We start from the raw sequence: 12,942 nt of genomic DNA on the forward strand, positions 1-12,942 counted from the left end.
CATTTCCTTCCATTCGTAATTCTGTGAAAGCCCGGCTACCTCAGCCCTCCCGGGGTGTAAGACAGCCCGTCCTCCGTGCTCTTCGATCTCTGAGCACCCGTCCCTTTTCCGAGGGGGTCGCAGCGCCTGGCTGTGGCTCGGCCCCTCTCACCGTGTCCTCCCCGCCCCCAGCCGTGAAGTCCATAAAGAAGCAGCACCTGGTGGAGGTGCGGTCCATGGCCAACCCTCCGGCCGCCGTGAAGCTGGCGCTCGAGTCCATCTGCCTGCTGCTGGGCGAGAGCACCACGGACTGGAAGCAGATCCGCTCCATCATCATGCGGGAGAACTTCATCCCCACCATCGTCAACTTCTCCGCCGAGGAGATCAGGTGACGGCGCACGCGGACGCCGCCGCGGCGGCCTCCCCAGACTCTTCCCAGGATTCCTGCCCCGCTTCCGGACGGTGGTTCTCTGACCCCTTTCCCGGCAGCAGGACACTTGTCTCTGGCCCGCAAACAGCCGGTCTCCTGGGGGAAGGGGGCGGGGGGGCAGCCTCTCCCGGCAGCGGTGTCCCCATCACCCGAGAACGAGGGTCCCTCTGGCTCCTCCTCTGGTCCCTGGAGCGACAGATGGGCACGGGCTCCGGTCTGCACGTTTTGATCCCCTAAAGACGTGCTGTCTGCCCCGCGCGTGCCTAGAAACGCCGTTCCTCCTCTGCAGCGATGCCATCAGGGAGAAGATGAAGAAGAATTACATGTCCAACCCCAGTTACAACTACGAGATCGTCAACCGCGCCTCGCTGGCCTGCGGGCCCATGGTCAAGTGGGCCATCGCCCAGGTGAGCCCGCGCGGGAGCCCCCACGGGAGGGCCTCCTGCCCGGCCCCTTTACCCACAGCCGGCCCGCCCTCCGCAGCTCAACTACGCAGACATGTTGAAGCGGGTGGAGCCCCTGCGGAACGAGCTGCAGAAGCTGGAGGACGACGCCAAGGACAACCAGCAGAAGGCCAACGAGGTGGAGCAGATGATCCGAGACCTGGAGGCCAGCATCGCCCGCTACAAGGAGGAGTACGCCGTCCTGATCTCCGAGGCCCAGGCCATCAAGGCGGACCTGGCTGCTGTCGAAGCCAAAGTAAGGCCGCCGTGGCCGGCAGCCCTCCTGCCGCCCGGAGCGCTGTGGCCTCGGCGGCGGCGGCTCCTGGGGGCCTCCCGGGCCTCCCCTGCGCTGCCCTGCGCGCTCACAGGGAGCCCTTAGCTGGACACCAGCCGGGCAGTCTAAAGCCAGTGAACAGCCTCGCGGCCAGATCCAGCCCCGCGTGTTCCCACAAGGCCTCCTGTCCATCCCTCGGCCTCCTCTCAGGCCCCGCCACTCACACCCACCCCTCTCTGGGATCCTCAGAACAGGCTCCTCAGTCTCCTCCCATCCAGGCCGCCCTCACCTAGAGGCCCCCCCCCCCCCCGAGGCCCCCACAGCTGCTCAGGCACAGCCTCAGGGCTGACGCTGAGCTCCCTCCACCCAGACTGAGCCCGTGTTGGCCTCAGTCTGGGACCTGGGCCCTCCTCCCCGGGGGCCTGGACGGCTCGAGGGCGCCCTCTGTCCAGCCCTCCCAAACCCTGCACGCGATGGGCAGGGACTGACTGGAGCTTCTCAGCCTAGGTCTCGCTTGGTTTTCCTCTTAGGTAAACCGGAGCACTGCGCTTCTGAAGAGTTTGTCTGCTGAACGGGAACGATGGGAGAAAACCAGTGAAACTTTCAAAAATCAGATGTCCACCATCGCCGGGGACTGTCTCTTGTCCGCCGCGTTCATCGCTTACGCGGGTTACTTTGACCAGCAGATGCGTCAGAACCTGTTCACCACCTGGTCCCATCACCTGCAGCAAGCCAACATCCAGGTAGCCGTCCCGGGAGCAGGTGGCGTCCGGGAGGCGGTGCGCCGTCCTCGCCGCGCAGCGGAGCCCCCACGGTTCCGGGGACGTGGGAGGGTAAGTGCGCTCGCTTTCAGTTCCGCACAGACATCGCCAGGACGGAGTACCTGTCCAACGCCGACGAGCGCCTGCGCTGGCAGGCCAGCTCCCTGCCCGCGGACGACCTGTGCACGGAAAACGCCATCATGCTCAAACGCTTCAACAGGTGCGTGCCAGGCCACCGGGGACACGCCGGACGCTTTGGTGGACGGTGCTGTCATTTTGGCCCTGTTTACCGAACACCTTTGAGAGGAGAGCAGAAAGCCGGGCGTGGCCTGCAGGCCCCCCGCCCCGATGGTCGGGATGTCGGGACGTCTGGGTTCTGCGGACGTGGTTCTTGCGCAACTGTCTGAAGCGGATGCCCCCCCACCCCGCCCCCAGCGGACTCGCGTGTCTGTAAACGCCCGAACCTCCTCCGTGGACCAGAGACTGGTGGGGAGGGCGGCGCGTCTTTATCACCACAGCCCCCTCCGGAGCTTCTGCATTGTGTACCAGCACATGTGTGAACTGTGTGCTTTTTGAGATGCTTTTAGGACGTTCCCTTGTGGAGCAGTGGGTTCAAATTTGGCGTGGCCACAGCTGTGACACAGGCTCCCATGGCAGCACAGGTTCAGTCCCTGGCTCAGGAATTTCCACGTCCATGGGTGCCGCTAATGAGCTGTGTGACCCTGGACAAATCACATTGGCCTCTCTGTGCCTTATGGGTGTCAGGACAGCATCTCTCGGGGGACTATCGTCGGCTCTTGGTGCTGCCGCAGCTCTGGTGTTCGCACTGCTGTCCGGGGCAGTCCCAGCGCAGTGCGCTCGGCCCTCAGACAGAAGCAGCACCTCTGTGTCCCGGACAGAGAAGAGGCCCAGCTCCAGCCCTTAGCAGAGCCTGGGCTCGAGCGGCCTCCTCCTCACAGAAGGTCCTCGGAAAGAGGATCTTAGCCTTCATCCTGGGCCAGGTTGTCTCTGCCGCTAACCCTGGGAACACGCCTGGGCCCGGCGCCTTGGCGGGCCGGCCTCTCTGACCTGCGTCCCGCCCCGCCCGCAGGTACCCGCTGATCATCGACCCCTCGGGGCAGGCCACGGAGTTCATCATGAACGAGTACAAGGACCGCAAGATCACGCGCACCAGCTTCCTGGACGACGCCTTCCGGAAGAACCTGGAGAGCGCCCTGCGATTCGGCAACCCCCTTCTGGTCCAGGTGGGTGCCTCGACGTCCTCCCGCCCCGCCTCCAGGAGGCCCTGCCGTTGGGGCTGGCTGCAGGTGTTTGCCGACGCAGCTGAGGTGGACTGAGCTGAACCGCATGATGACAGGGCCGCTTTTGGAACTTTGTCAGATGTCATTTGATACGAATGCAAAGGTGAAGGTCTGAGATTGTAAGAAGTCCATCAAAAGCAGTTTGGGGCATAAAATTTCACTGAGAGAGTTCCCTGGTGGTGCAGCGGGTTAAGGATCTGGCATCGTCACTGCTGCGGCGTGGCTTTGATCTCTAGCCTGGGCGCTTACGCGGGCCGCAGCTGATTTAAAGTACGTTTTTAGCTGCACCCATGGCACATGGAAGTCCCTGGGCCAGGGATTGAACCCACCCCGCAGTTGCAGCCAAAAAAGGGAAGAAGAAGAAGGACTTGCACGTCGTCTCGATTGTCACTGCCCGCTGGGACTCCTCGGGGAAAGAGACGCCCTGGAACTTGTGCTGAACTGCACGGTGGCTGCTGAGCGCTTCCCGGGGCCAGTTCACTAAGGGACAGGGGTTTTATCTGTACTCAAGTAGCCGTGTGTGCCCAGCAGCCATGTGGGGAGCAGTGCAGGGCTAAACGGCTGGGGGCTTGTGGGGAGATGCCCTTCTCTGAAGTAGGGAGCCAGTTATTTGGAGGAAAATAAAGGCTGTGAGGCTCTCAGCGTCTCCAGCTCTCCCATGTACACACGCAGGACGTGGAGAGCTACGACCCAGTTCTGAATCCGGTGCTGAACCGTGAGGTCCGGCGAACGGGGGGCAGAGTGCTGATCACCCTCGGGGACCAGGACATAGATCTGTCACCGTCCTTTGTCATCTTCCTGTCCACCCGAGACCCAACCGTAAGGAGCAAGGCCCTCCAGTCGAGAGGTGGCGGGGCAGCGGCAGGCGGGGCCACCGCGTCACCGCCGCCTGGTCTGTGGCCCCTCCCGGCAGGTGGAGTTCCCCCCGGACCTCTGTTCCCGGGTGACCTTCGTCAACTTCACCGTCACCCGCAGCAGCTTGCAGAGCCAGTGTCTCAATGAAGTTCTCAAAGCAGAAAGACCGGACGTGGACGAAAAACGATCCGACCTTCTCAAACTCCAAGGTACGGCTTGGAGGGTTCGGGTTCGGGTTCGGGTTGGCTTAGGGGCTGCGCCTCCGCAGGACGGGGTGCTCCCGCCTGCTCCCTGACGCTTCAGAGCTTTCCTTGGAAAGAACACGAGCGCTGGCGTGAACTCGGGGCGTTTTGGTTGTTTAAGGGGAGTTTCAGCTGCGCTTACGGCAGCTGGAGAAATCGCTGCTCCAAGCCCTGAACGAGGTGAAGGGACGCATCTTGGATGACGACACCATCATAACGACCCTGGAGAACCTGAAGAGGGAGGCGGCCGAGGTGACGCGCAAGGTGGAGGAGACGGACATCGTGATGCAGGAGGTGGAGACCGTGTCCCAGCAGTACCTGCCCCTGTCCACGGCCTGCAGCAGCATCTACTTCACCATGGAGTCCCTCAAGCAGGTGAGCGTGCGGCAGGCGGGGCGGGGGGCTCCTCGCCCAGGGCCCTGCTCACGCTCCTCACGCCCTTTCAGATACACTTCCTGTACCAGTACTCGCTGCAGTTCTTCCTGGACATCTATCACAACGTCCTGTACGAGAACCCCAACCTGAAGGGCGTGACCGACCACACGCAGCGTCTCTGCATCATCACCAAGGACCTCTTCCAGGTACCACGCGGCCCGGCGGGGCGGGGGACGGGGGGCGGGTGGGGCTCCCCAGGGACGGCGGTGCTTCCTGCCTCCGTCCCCAGGTGGCGTTTAACCGGGTGGCCCGAGGCATGCTGCACCAGGACCACATCACCTTCGCCATGCTGCTGGCCAGGATCAAGCTCAAGGGCACCGTCGGGTGAGTCGGGGATTTTTTCTCCCCTGAGCCGCTAGTGGTCCTCCAGTGATGGCGAGTGCATCTGAGGGACGCTCGCTGACTCTCCCCGCTGCCCCCCAGGGAGCCCACCTACGAGGCCGAGTTCCAGCACTTCCTGCGAGGGAAGGAGATCGTGCTGAGTGCGGGCTCCACACCCAAGATCCCGGGCCTGACGGTGGAGCAGGCGGAGGCCGTGGTGAGGCTGAGCTGCCTCCCTGCCTTTAAAGACCTCATCGCGAAGGTCCAGGCAGACGAGGTAAGTGGTCTCGGGTGCACCCCCGCTGGACAGCTCTCCCAGGGCAGTCGGCGACGGGTTCACGCGTCGCGTGGAGCCCAGAAGGTCGTGGTGTGTGGTCTTCTCACATCCGACATCTCACGCATCAGTCCCGCCCTCCCTGCCTGCAGAGGTGGGCTCTGCTCCACGGAGACGCCTCCACCCTTGTCTCCACAGCAGTTTAGCATCTGGCTGGACAGCAGCTCCCCGGAGCAGACGGTGCCGCACCTCTGGAGTGAAGAGAACCCTGCAAGTAAGCCCCGGCCAGGCCTCTCCCTGTCCTTCTCTGTCGGGACCCGAGCGTAAAATTGGGCTCTGCTGCTTAGATCCGGCCATCCTGCTGCTCCCGAGAAACAGAAGCCGCTGACTGCTCAGATCCCTGAGTATTTTGGTGTTAAAACTTTAGGAAGCGGCTTGGAAGTAGGAAAGCAAAAAATTCCTAATTCCTTTTTCTAAAGAGAGTGTCTGTGTGGCTCAGCGGGTTAAGGATCCAGCATGGTCACTGCTGTGGCACAGGTTCAGTCCCTGGCCCAGGAACTTCCAAGCGCCACAGGTTTGGCCAAAAAAAGAGAAAGAAATAGATTGGGAAGTCCTTGCCCAGCATTTAGGGAAAACTGGCTGGTTTTGAGCCGGATGGGGAGGAAAAGGCGGGTGAGGTCCAGGTCAGTGGTCACTGTGGGGTCCCTGTGACTTAGCATTTGAGACACTTCAGGGCGTCTCCAGGAACAGGTATACGCAGCCACTAAAAATCAGGGCCGCCGGAACCCGCCAAGAGACCCAGGCATAGGCCTTGTCACAGCTGTGACTGGAGGCTTTTGTGACAACGCGCAGGCAGAGAGGATGGGAGGGACATCGTGATTTGGGGTGTGCTTTGAGCTGAGTCTTGGACGCTGCGTGTGCGGAGCAGGGAACGGCCCAGGCGGGGACGCGTCTCAGAGCCCCAACCCTGCCTCGTTTCAGCTCCCATCGGGCAGGCCATCCACCGCCTGCTCCTGATCCAGGCCTTCCGCCCCGACCGCCTGCTGGCCATGGCCCACGTGTTTGTGTCCACCAACCTCGGGGAGTCCTTCATGTCCATCATGGAGCAGCCGCTGGACCTGACCCACATCGTGGACACAGAGGTGCGCTGCGGCCGCCCGGGCTCCCCTCCTCGGCAGCCACGCTGTCGCCTGGGCCGTGCTCTCACCTCTCTCCGACTCCCCGGCCGCAGGTAAAGCCAAACACCCCTGTCCTGATGTGCTCCGTGCCCGGTTACGACGCCAGCGGGCACGTGGAGGACCTCGCCGCCGAGCAGAACACGCAGATCACGTCCATCGCCATCGGTAAGGGCAGGGCCCGAGGCCTCAGCGCTCAGCGGGGGCGTTGCGGTCCGAGGCCAGCGTGCTGACCCCAAGCGTTCTGGTACCAGGCTCGGCGGAAGGCTTTAACCAGGCGGACAAGGCCATCAACACAGCCGTGAAGTCGGGCAGGTAGGCTGCTCTTGCCCTGGGAGGCCGGAGAAGAGCCCAGGGACCCGGGGCGGCGTGCGCTGAGGCGGGGGCCTTGTCCCGCCCGCAGGTGGGTGATGCTGAAGAACGTCCACCTGGCCCCGGGCTGGCTGATGCAGCTGGAGAAGAAGCTGCACTCCCTGCAGCCGCACGCCTGCTTCAGGCTCTTCCTCACCATGGAGATCAACCCCAAGGTGGGTGGCGCAGCGGGCTCGGCACCGCCCCCGCGGAGCCGGCGGCGGAGACAGTGCCGGTGACGGGCGCCCTGCCTCCCGCAGGTGCCCGTGAACCTGCTCCGCGCGGGCCGCATCTTCGTGTTCGAGCCGCCCCCGGGGGTGAAGGCCAACATGCTGAGGACCTTCAGCAGCGTCCCCGTCTCTCGGATCTGCAAGGTGGGCGCCGTGGGGCCTGCCCCGAGCGGCAGCCGACCCTGGGCTCATGGGCGGCGGGCTGGGGGCTCATGGCATGGATTTTGCAGCAGTTCTGCCTCTACTTCTTCAGCGCTATTTCATTTTGTTCCATAATCCGGAGTTCCCTGGGCTAAGGATCCAGTGTTGTCACTGCTGCAGCTTGGGTTGTTCAGTCTCTGCCCTGGGAATGGCCACAGGCTATGGGCAAGCCCCGCCCCCCAACAAACCAGACCAACGAAAACAGACACATTTTGTCTCGTAATCCACCTTTTCTGCCATTTTTAGAAAACTTGTGTCTTCTGAGTCATTTTTTGTTGGCCAGGTAACTTCTCTTACCGGCGTGATTGGAGCCACATCTCTTGCAGTAGGACACTGGCCCGGTTTTCTCTCGGCCACAGGGCTCGCGCTCATCACTCAGGCCGGGGGGTCTGGTGTTGCTGCGTGGAAAGCGCTTCCCGAGGCTTTGACTCCGGCGGGCTCGGCACGCATTTGCTTCCTCGATCGAGGGGCTGCTTCCGGGTGACCTCTCCTTGCTGACTGTCCCCCTCTAGTCTCCCAACGAGCGTGCGCGCCTGTACTTCCTGCTGGCCTGGTTCCACGCCATCATCCAGGAGCGCCTACGCTACGCGCCCCTGGGCTGGTCGAAGAAGTATGAGTTCGGGGAGTCTGACCTGCGGTCGGCCTGCGACACAGTGGACACGTGGCTGGACGACACGGCAAAGGCAGGCGTGGGCTGTGTCTGGCGGGGCGGAAGGGGGCACGTGAGGCTCGGGTGCTGTCTGCCGTGGGGGCGAGGAGGGAGCCCCCACCCCACGCGCTGACCGGCTGCTCCTCCCCAGGGGAGGCAGAACATCTCGCCAGATAAGATCCCCTGGTCAGCGCTAAAGACCCTGATGGCCCAGTCCATCTACGGCGGGCGCGTGGACAACGAGTTCGACCAGCGTCTGCTCAACACGTTCCTGGAGCGGCTCTTCACCACCAGGAGTTTCGACAGTGAGTTTAAGCTGGCCTGCAAGGTCGACGGGCACAAGGACATCCAAATGCCGGACGGCATCAGGTGCGTGCCCTCCCCCGGGACCCGCCGAGCAGGCAGCAGGCACTTCCGGCGCCGCGCTGACGGTGGTAACGACGGTGCTGCTTTTCCAGGCGGGAGGAGTTCGTGCAGTGGGTGGAGCTGCTCCCTGACACCCAGACGCCCTCCTGGCTGGGCCTCCCCAACAACGCCGAGAGGGTCCTGCTCACCACCCAGGGTGGGTACACGCCGCCCGCCGCCGCAGCAGGGGCAATGTCCTGCTCCAGTGGGCATCTCTTCCGCGGTACAGCCTGTTCTGGGGAGAAGGCTCAGGATCCATGTCAGGGGCTGGCAGTCGGTTGCATTTAGGTTTTGTCTCAGGTTCAGAAAAGGTTTCACCTTTTTTCCTTTAAAATATTGAATTCCTGGCATGAAGTGACATTTAAAAGCCGTTAGCCTCTTTTATTGGCATATACTTTGTAGAGCTCTATTTTAAGACTCTTCACAAAGGCACCTAACCCAGTGGTTCTCGGAGTGTGGTCCCCAGACCAGCAGCCACGGCCTCACCAGCAACTTTAGAAATGCACGTTCCCAGGCCCCGTCCCAGGGACTCAGAGCTGGGGGTGCTAAGATGCCCACACTTGAAGCGCTGATCTCGGCCAGACATCTTCTGGAAACAGGCCAGGAGACGAGTGTTTTGCCAGGCCCACAGCCAGCAGGCAGGACCTCACTGTGGGGTGGTGGCCCTGGAAGGCCCCACAGGGGACTAAGGGGAACGGCAGGCTTTCAGCAGTTGAGTCGTGGATCCGGTCAGGAAGCAGAGGAGGGTTCAAGGCCTGGGTGCTGGTGACGGGTGGGGGGCATTCTCTAGCGCAGAAGCGCCCGCGTGTCCTCAGGTTGCCGCTGCCTGCTGTGGTGACCAGCATCTGGGTCCCCTCAACCCCGTAGTGACCACTGACTGGCCCGTGCCAGGGCTCGGCTCAGGACCTCACACGCAGTTTGGGAAGTTCAGGGTCATGTGCCACACGTGGAGGCCGTGAGGCGTGAATACACACGGGCCTGGCTTGGGGAAAGGGAGCCCTAACCTCTCCGGTCCAGCCCCCCAGTGGCAGCGCTGCTCAGGGGTGGGGACCCCAAGCCTAAGGCGAGGACAGAGAGGCACAGGCGGAGTCCAGAGCACACCTGAGGCCACCACAGCGTCTTCCCGGCCAGAAGCGGTCACGCGTTAACAGGGCAGGTGGTCGGGGCACCCAGGCCGCTGCTCTTTGCCGCTGGTTCAGCCCCCGACCGGTGTTTCCTCTGTCGGTGCCGCCTGACCTTTCTGGCCGGGCCGCCCTCTGGGCTCTAGAAGCCCGGGCTGCGTGGTGCCTGGCGGGCTGCGCGGCGCCTGGCGGGCTGCGTGGCTGCTCCTGTCCAAATGCACCGCGTGGCCTGAGGTCCCTGTCCTGTTTCCCTCTGCCCTGCTGCCGTCCCCGCGCGCAGGCGTGGACATGATCAGCAAGATGCTGAAGATGCAGATGCTGGAGGACGAGGACGACCTGGCCTACGCGGAGACGGAGAAGAAGACGCGGACGGACTCCACGGCCGACGGGCGCCCCGCCTGGATGAGGACGCTGCACACCACCGCCTCCAACTGGCTGCACCTCATCCCGCAGACGCTGAGCCACCTCAAGCGCACGGTGGACAACATCAAGGTGGCGGCCGCCCCGTGTCCGCGGGCTTGGGGTGGTCCCGGGGGGGCAGAGCCGGGCCTCGGTAGCCTGGCCAGAAACCCCGAGTGGAGGGGCTCGTCTCCCACGAGGAGACGGAGGCCAACGCAGCCGTTCTCCCTCCGTGCGGCACGGGCCGCAGCTGCCGGGGGCCCGGCTTCACGGAGTCTCATCCGCTCACAGCAGCGCCCAGGCGACGCCGTGAGTGGCCTGCATGGGGCTCTGCGTCCGGGGCTTCCGGGGCAGGTGCCCTGGTTTTCTTCTCGGCCCCTCTCACCCCGGCCTCCTCTGTCCGTCCCGTCCATGCGCTCAGGACCCCCTGTTCAGATTCTTTGAGAGAGAGGTGAAGATGGGCGCCAGGCTGCTGCAGGACGTGCGCCAGGACCTGGCTGACGTGGTGCAGGTGTGCGAGGGCAAGAAGAAGCAGACCAACTACCTGCGGACGCTCATCAACGAGCTGGTGAAAGGTGCGCGCTCGCTGCCGCGGGGTCGGGTCCCGGCGGGGCGGGCTCGGGCTCCCCAAGAACTCGTTCTCTCCCTCCGCTGGTTCCCTGAACGCTTGCTTAGCACAGGCTCTACCCACCTCTGCCGTCTCGGGGGAAACACGGGGGGCGGGGGCCCGGGTGTCTCTACGGGGCCCGAGGGCCTGAGGGGCAGCTCCACGGAGCCGCTCGCGTGCTGGGCGCCCCCAGGGTGCCTGTGGGACAGCAGCCCCTGTGGGCACCTGGGTGGGGGGACGCGGTCAGGACGGACGCCGGGCCCTCGCCTGCAGGGATTTTGCCCCGGAGCTGGTCCCATTACACGGTGCCCGCCGGCATGACCGTCATCCAGTGGGTGTCGGACTTCAGCGAGAGGATCAAGCAGCTGCAGAGCGTCTCCCAGGCCGCTGCCTCCGGGGGTGCCAAGGAGCTGAAGGTGGCGAAGGCTGTTCCGGGGGGGCGGGGGGTGGGCAGGCGGGTTTGGCCGGGCCGGGCCAAGGGACCGTGGGGCCCGGCTCCTCACCGGGGCTGCTTCTTCCCCAGAACATCCACGTGTGCCTGGGAGGCCTGTTTGTGCCCGAGGCCTACATCACCGCCACCAGGCAGTACGTGGCCCAGGCCAACAGCTGGTCCCTGGAGGAGCTCTGCCTGGAGGTCATTGTCACCACCTCCCAGAGCGCCACCCTGGACGCCTGCAGCTTTGGGGTCACGGGTGAGTGGGGGCTGCTCGAAGTGCCCCTCGCGGGGGCCCTGCTGGTGGTTCCGCGAGTGGTAGGTCCGCCCGGGGGCTGGGCCCCGGCGCTGGTGCTGCACCCCAGCCCCCGACTCCCTCCCCAGGTCTGAAGCTCCAGGGGGCCACGTGCAGCAACAACAAGCTCTCGCTGTCCAACGCCATCTCCACCGTCCTGCCCCTGACGCAGCTGCGCTGGGTCAAGCAGACCAACGCGGAGAAAAAGGCCAACGTGGTGAGCGGGCAGGGGCCACTGCGGGGCCCCCGGGAGGGCTGCGTCCCTGGGCGCCCTCACCCCCCACCCCCTCCCCCAGCAGCAGCAGCAGCAGCAGCGAGCACCCGCCCTCCCCGCAGGTGACGCTTCCCGTCTACCTGAACTTCACCCGAGCGGACCTCATCTTCACGGTGGACTTCGAAATCGCCACCAAGGAGGACCCACGCAGCTTCTACGAGCGCGGCGTCGCCGTCCTCTGCACCGAGTGAAACGCACCTTGCCTAGCGCTCCCTTTCTGGAACAGTCAAACCAATATTTAACCTTTGTCCGTCGTTAAAACGTTTGGTGGGTACGGACTTGTCAGAGGAAGTCGATGGCGAGGCTGGAGCAAGTGGAATGAGGCCTGACGGCGGGCGTGGACGCGGGCGGGAAACCGGACGTGGTTGGAGGGCCCCGGGTGGCTTGTACGAAATAAAACACTAAGCATGACGCGGCTCCGGCCTCATCTCAGCCAGGAACGGGCGGGCGGGCCGAGCTCCCTCAGCTTCTTTTGACCCGGAGGCCACCCTGGACCCGCCTGCAGCCCCTGGCGCAGGGGGCTTGTGCGTCACAGATGGGGCCTCACGCTGTCCCCTCCTTGGCGCCTTCGTTCCCATGGTCCTCAGGCAGCTGCAGGTGGAGGCGCTTGGTGGGGTGACTGGCCACGTGCCATTCTCAGCCGGGGTGGGTGGGGTGTGGTCCCCGGTGAAACCGGCTTCTGGCCTGTGCGGGGGCCTCACACGAGCTGCCAGGGTGGATGGGCAATGGTTCAGGCCCTGCAATGAAAACCTGTTGGCCTGGCTGGTGGGCTGCCACATTCAGGCTCCAGCAGAGCGGCAGTCTGAGATGGGACTGCCAGCCCTGCCCTTGGGGCCCATTTTACATTCTCCCTGAACCAATAAACAAGGCATTTTAGGGAGCTTCCGTCATGGCACAGAGGAAATGTACTGACTAGTAATCATGAGGTTGTGGGTTTGATCCCTGGCCTCGCTCAGCAGGTGGGGGATCAGATGCTGCCGTGAGCTGTGGTGTAGGTCACAGATGTGGCTCGGATCCGTGTTGCTAGGGCTGTGGCGTAGGCCAGCAGTGGTAGCTCTGATTAGACACAGCCTGAGACCCCCCATATGCTTCTGGTGTGGCCCTAAAAAAGCAAAAAAGGCTTTTCAGCTTTCCTTTAGTCAGTGGGCGTGTTGAGCGGTGCTGCAGGAGGTCACCTGAGAGCTAGTGATGCCACAAGCCCGCTGTGGACACAGGTCTCCGCCTGACCCTTCCACGCCCGCCCCACTGATGAGCGAGGGTCCCACGCACAGAGGCTGGTGTGCCAGCCAAGGCTCCTGGCACACAGAAGGAACAACAGCCTAGAGACCCCGAGGCCTGGCTGGGGGGGAGTCGCAGGGCAAGCTCCCCAAACGGAGGCGTGGACTGTGGTCCAGTGGTCAGGAGCAGAAGCTGCTCCAGCCTGGGACCTGAGTCTACCTGCCTTCTGCCTGGGCGGCAGGGGCGGGGGGCGCCACAGGCCCAGGACT

The 12,942-nt window shown here is 63.9% G+C and overlaps 1 protein-coding gene across 2 annotated transcripts in view; it reads left to right on the top strand.

Annotated features, from left to right (window-relative positions):
• DYNC1H1 (dynein cytoplasmic 1 heavy chain 1) overlaps nucleotides 1–11,866 on the top strand; it is a 66,277-nt gene extending 54,411 nt beyond the window's left edge. Inside the window, exons 52-78 of one of the 2 annotated variants that reach the window (XM_021081584.2) lie at nucleotides 172–367; nucleotides 699–816; nucleotides 893–1,108; nucleotides 1,657–1,869; nucleotides 1,980–2,107; nucleotides 2,978–3,131; nucleotides 3,861–4,007; nucleotides 4,102–4,252; nucleotides 4,407–4,660; nucleotides 4,732–4,866; nucleotides 4,950–5,044; nucleotides 5,144–5,318; nucleotides 5,514–5,589; nucleotides 6,297–6,457; nucleotides 6,547–6,658; nucleotides 6,745–6,805; nucleotides 6,894–7,017; nucleotides 7,102–7,215; nucleotides 7,785–7,955; nucleotides 8,073–8,290; nucleotides 8,380–8,483; nucleotides 9,728–9,939; nucleotides 10,268–10,421; nucleotides 10,727–10,869; nucleotides 10,977–11,145; nucleotides 11,271–11,398; nucleotides 11,518–11,866. In XM_021081584.2, the coding sequence (XP_020937243.2) occupies nucleotides 172–367; nucleotides 699–816; nucleotides 893–1,108; nucleotides 1,657–1,869; nucleotides 1,980–2,107; nucleotides 2,978–3,131; nucleotides 3,861–4,007; nucleotides 4,102–4,252; nucleotides 4,407–4,660; nucleotides 4,732–4,866; nucleotides 4,950–5,044; nucleotides 5,144–5,318; nucleotides 5,514–5,589; nucleotides 6,297–6,457; nucleotides 6,547–6,658; nucleotides 6,745–6,805; nucleotides 6,894–7,017; nucleotides 7,102–7,215; nucleotides 7,785–7,955; nucleotides 8,073–8,290; nucleotides 8,380–8,483; nucleotides 9,728–9,939; nucleotides 10,268–10,421; nucleotides 10,727–10,869; nucleotides 10,977–11,145; nucleotides 11,271–11,398; nucleotides 11,518–11,646 (4,058 nt within the window). In that variant the 3' untranslated portion in view covers nucleotides 11,647–11,866. The remainder of the gene's footprint in view (nucleotides 1–171; nucleotides 368–698; nucleotides 817–892; nucleotides 1,109–1,656; nucleotides 1,870–1,979; nucleotides 2,108–2,977; nucleotides 3,132–3,860; nucleotides 4,008–4,101; nucleotides 4,253–4,406; nucleotides 4,661–4,731; nucleotides 4,867–4,949; nucleotides 5,045–5,143; nucleotides 5,319–5,513; nucleotides 5,590–6,296; nucleotides 6,458–6,546; nucleotides 6,659–6,744; nucleotides 6,806–6,893; nucleotides 7,018–7,101; nucleotides 7,216–7,784; nucleotides 7,956–8,072; nucleotides 8,291–8,379; nucleotides 8,484–9,727; nucleotides 9,940–10,267; nucleotides 10,422–10,726; nucleotides 10,870–10,976; nucleotides 11,146–11,270; nucleotides 11,399–11,517) is intronic. The other variant, XM_084970196.1, reaches the window with a different exon arrangement.
• The last annotated feature ends 1,076 nt before the right edge of the window (nucleotides 11,867–12,942 follow it).

Source organism: Sus scrofa, chromosome 7 (genome assembly GCF_054392235.1).
Source record: "Sus scrofa isolate SSC_HxYL_T2T_F1_AM1 chromosome 7, Sscrofa_HxYL_maternal_Yorkshire_Landrace_v2.0, whole genome shotgun sequence".
In the NCBI taxonomy this organism is placed as follows: Eukaryota; Metazoa; Chordata; class Mammalia; order Artiodactyla; family Suidae; genus Sus; species Sus scrofa.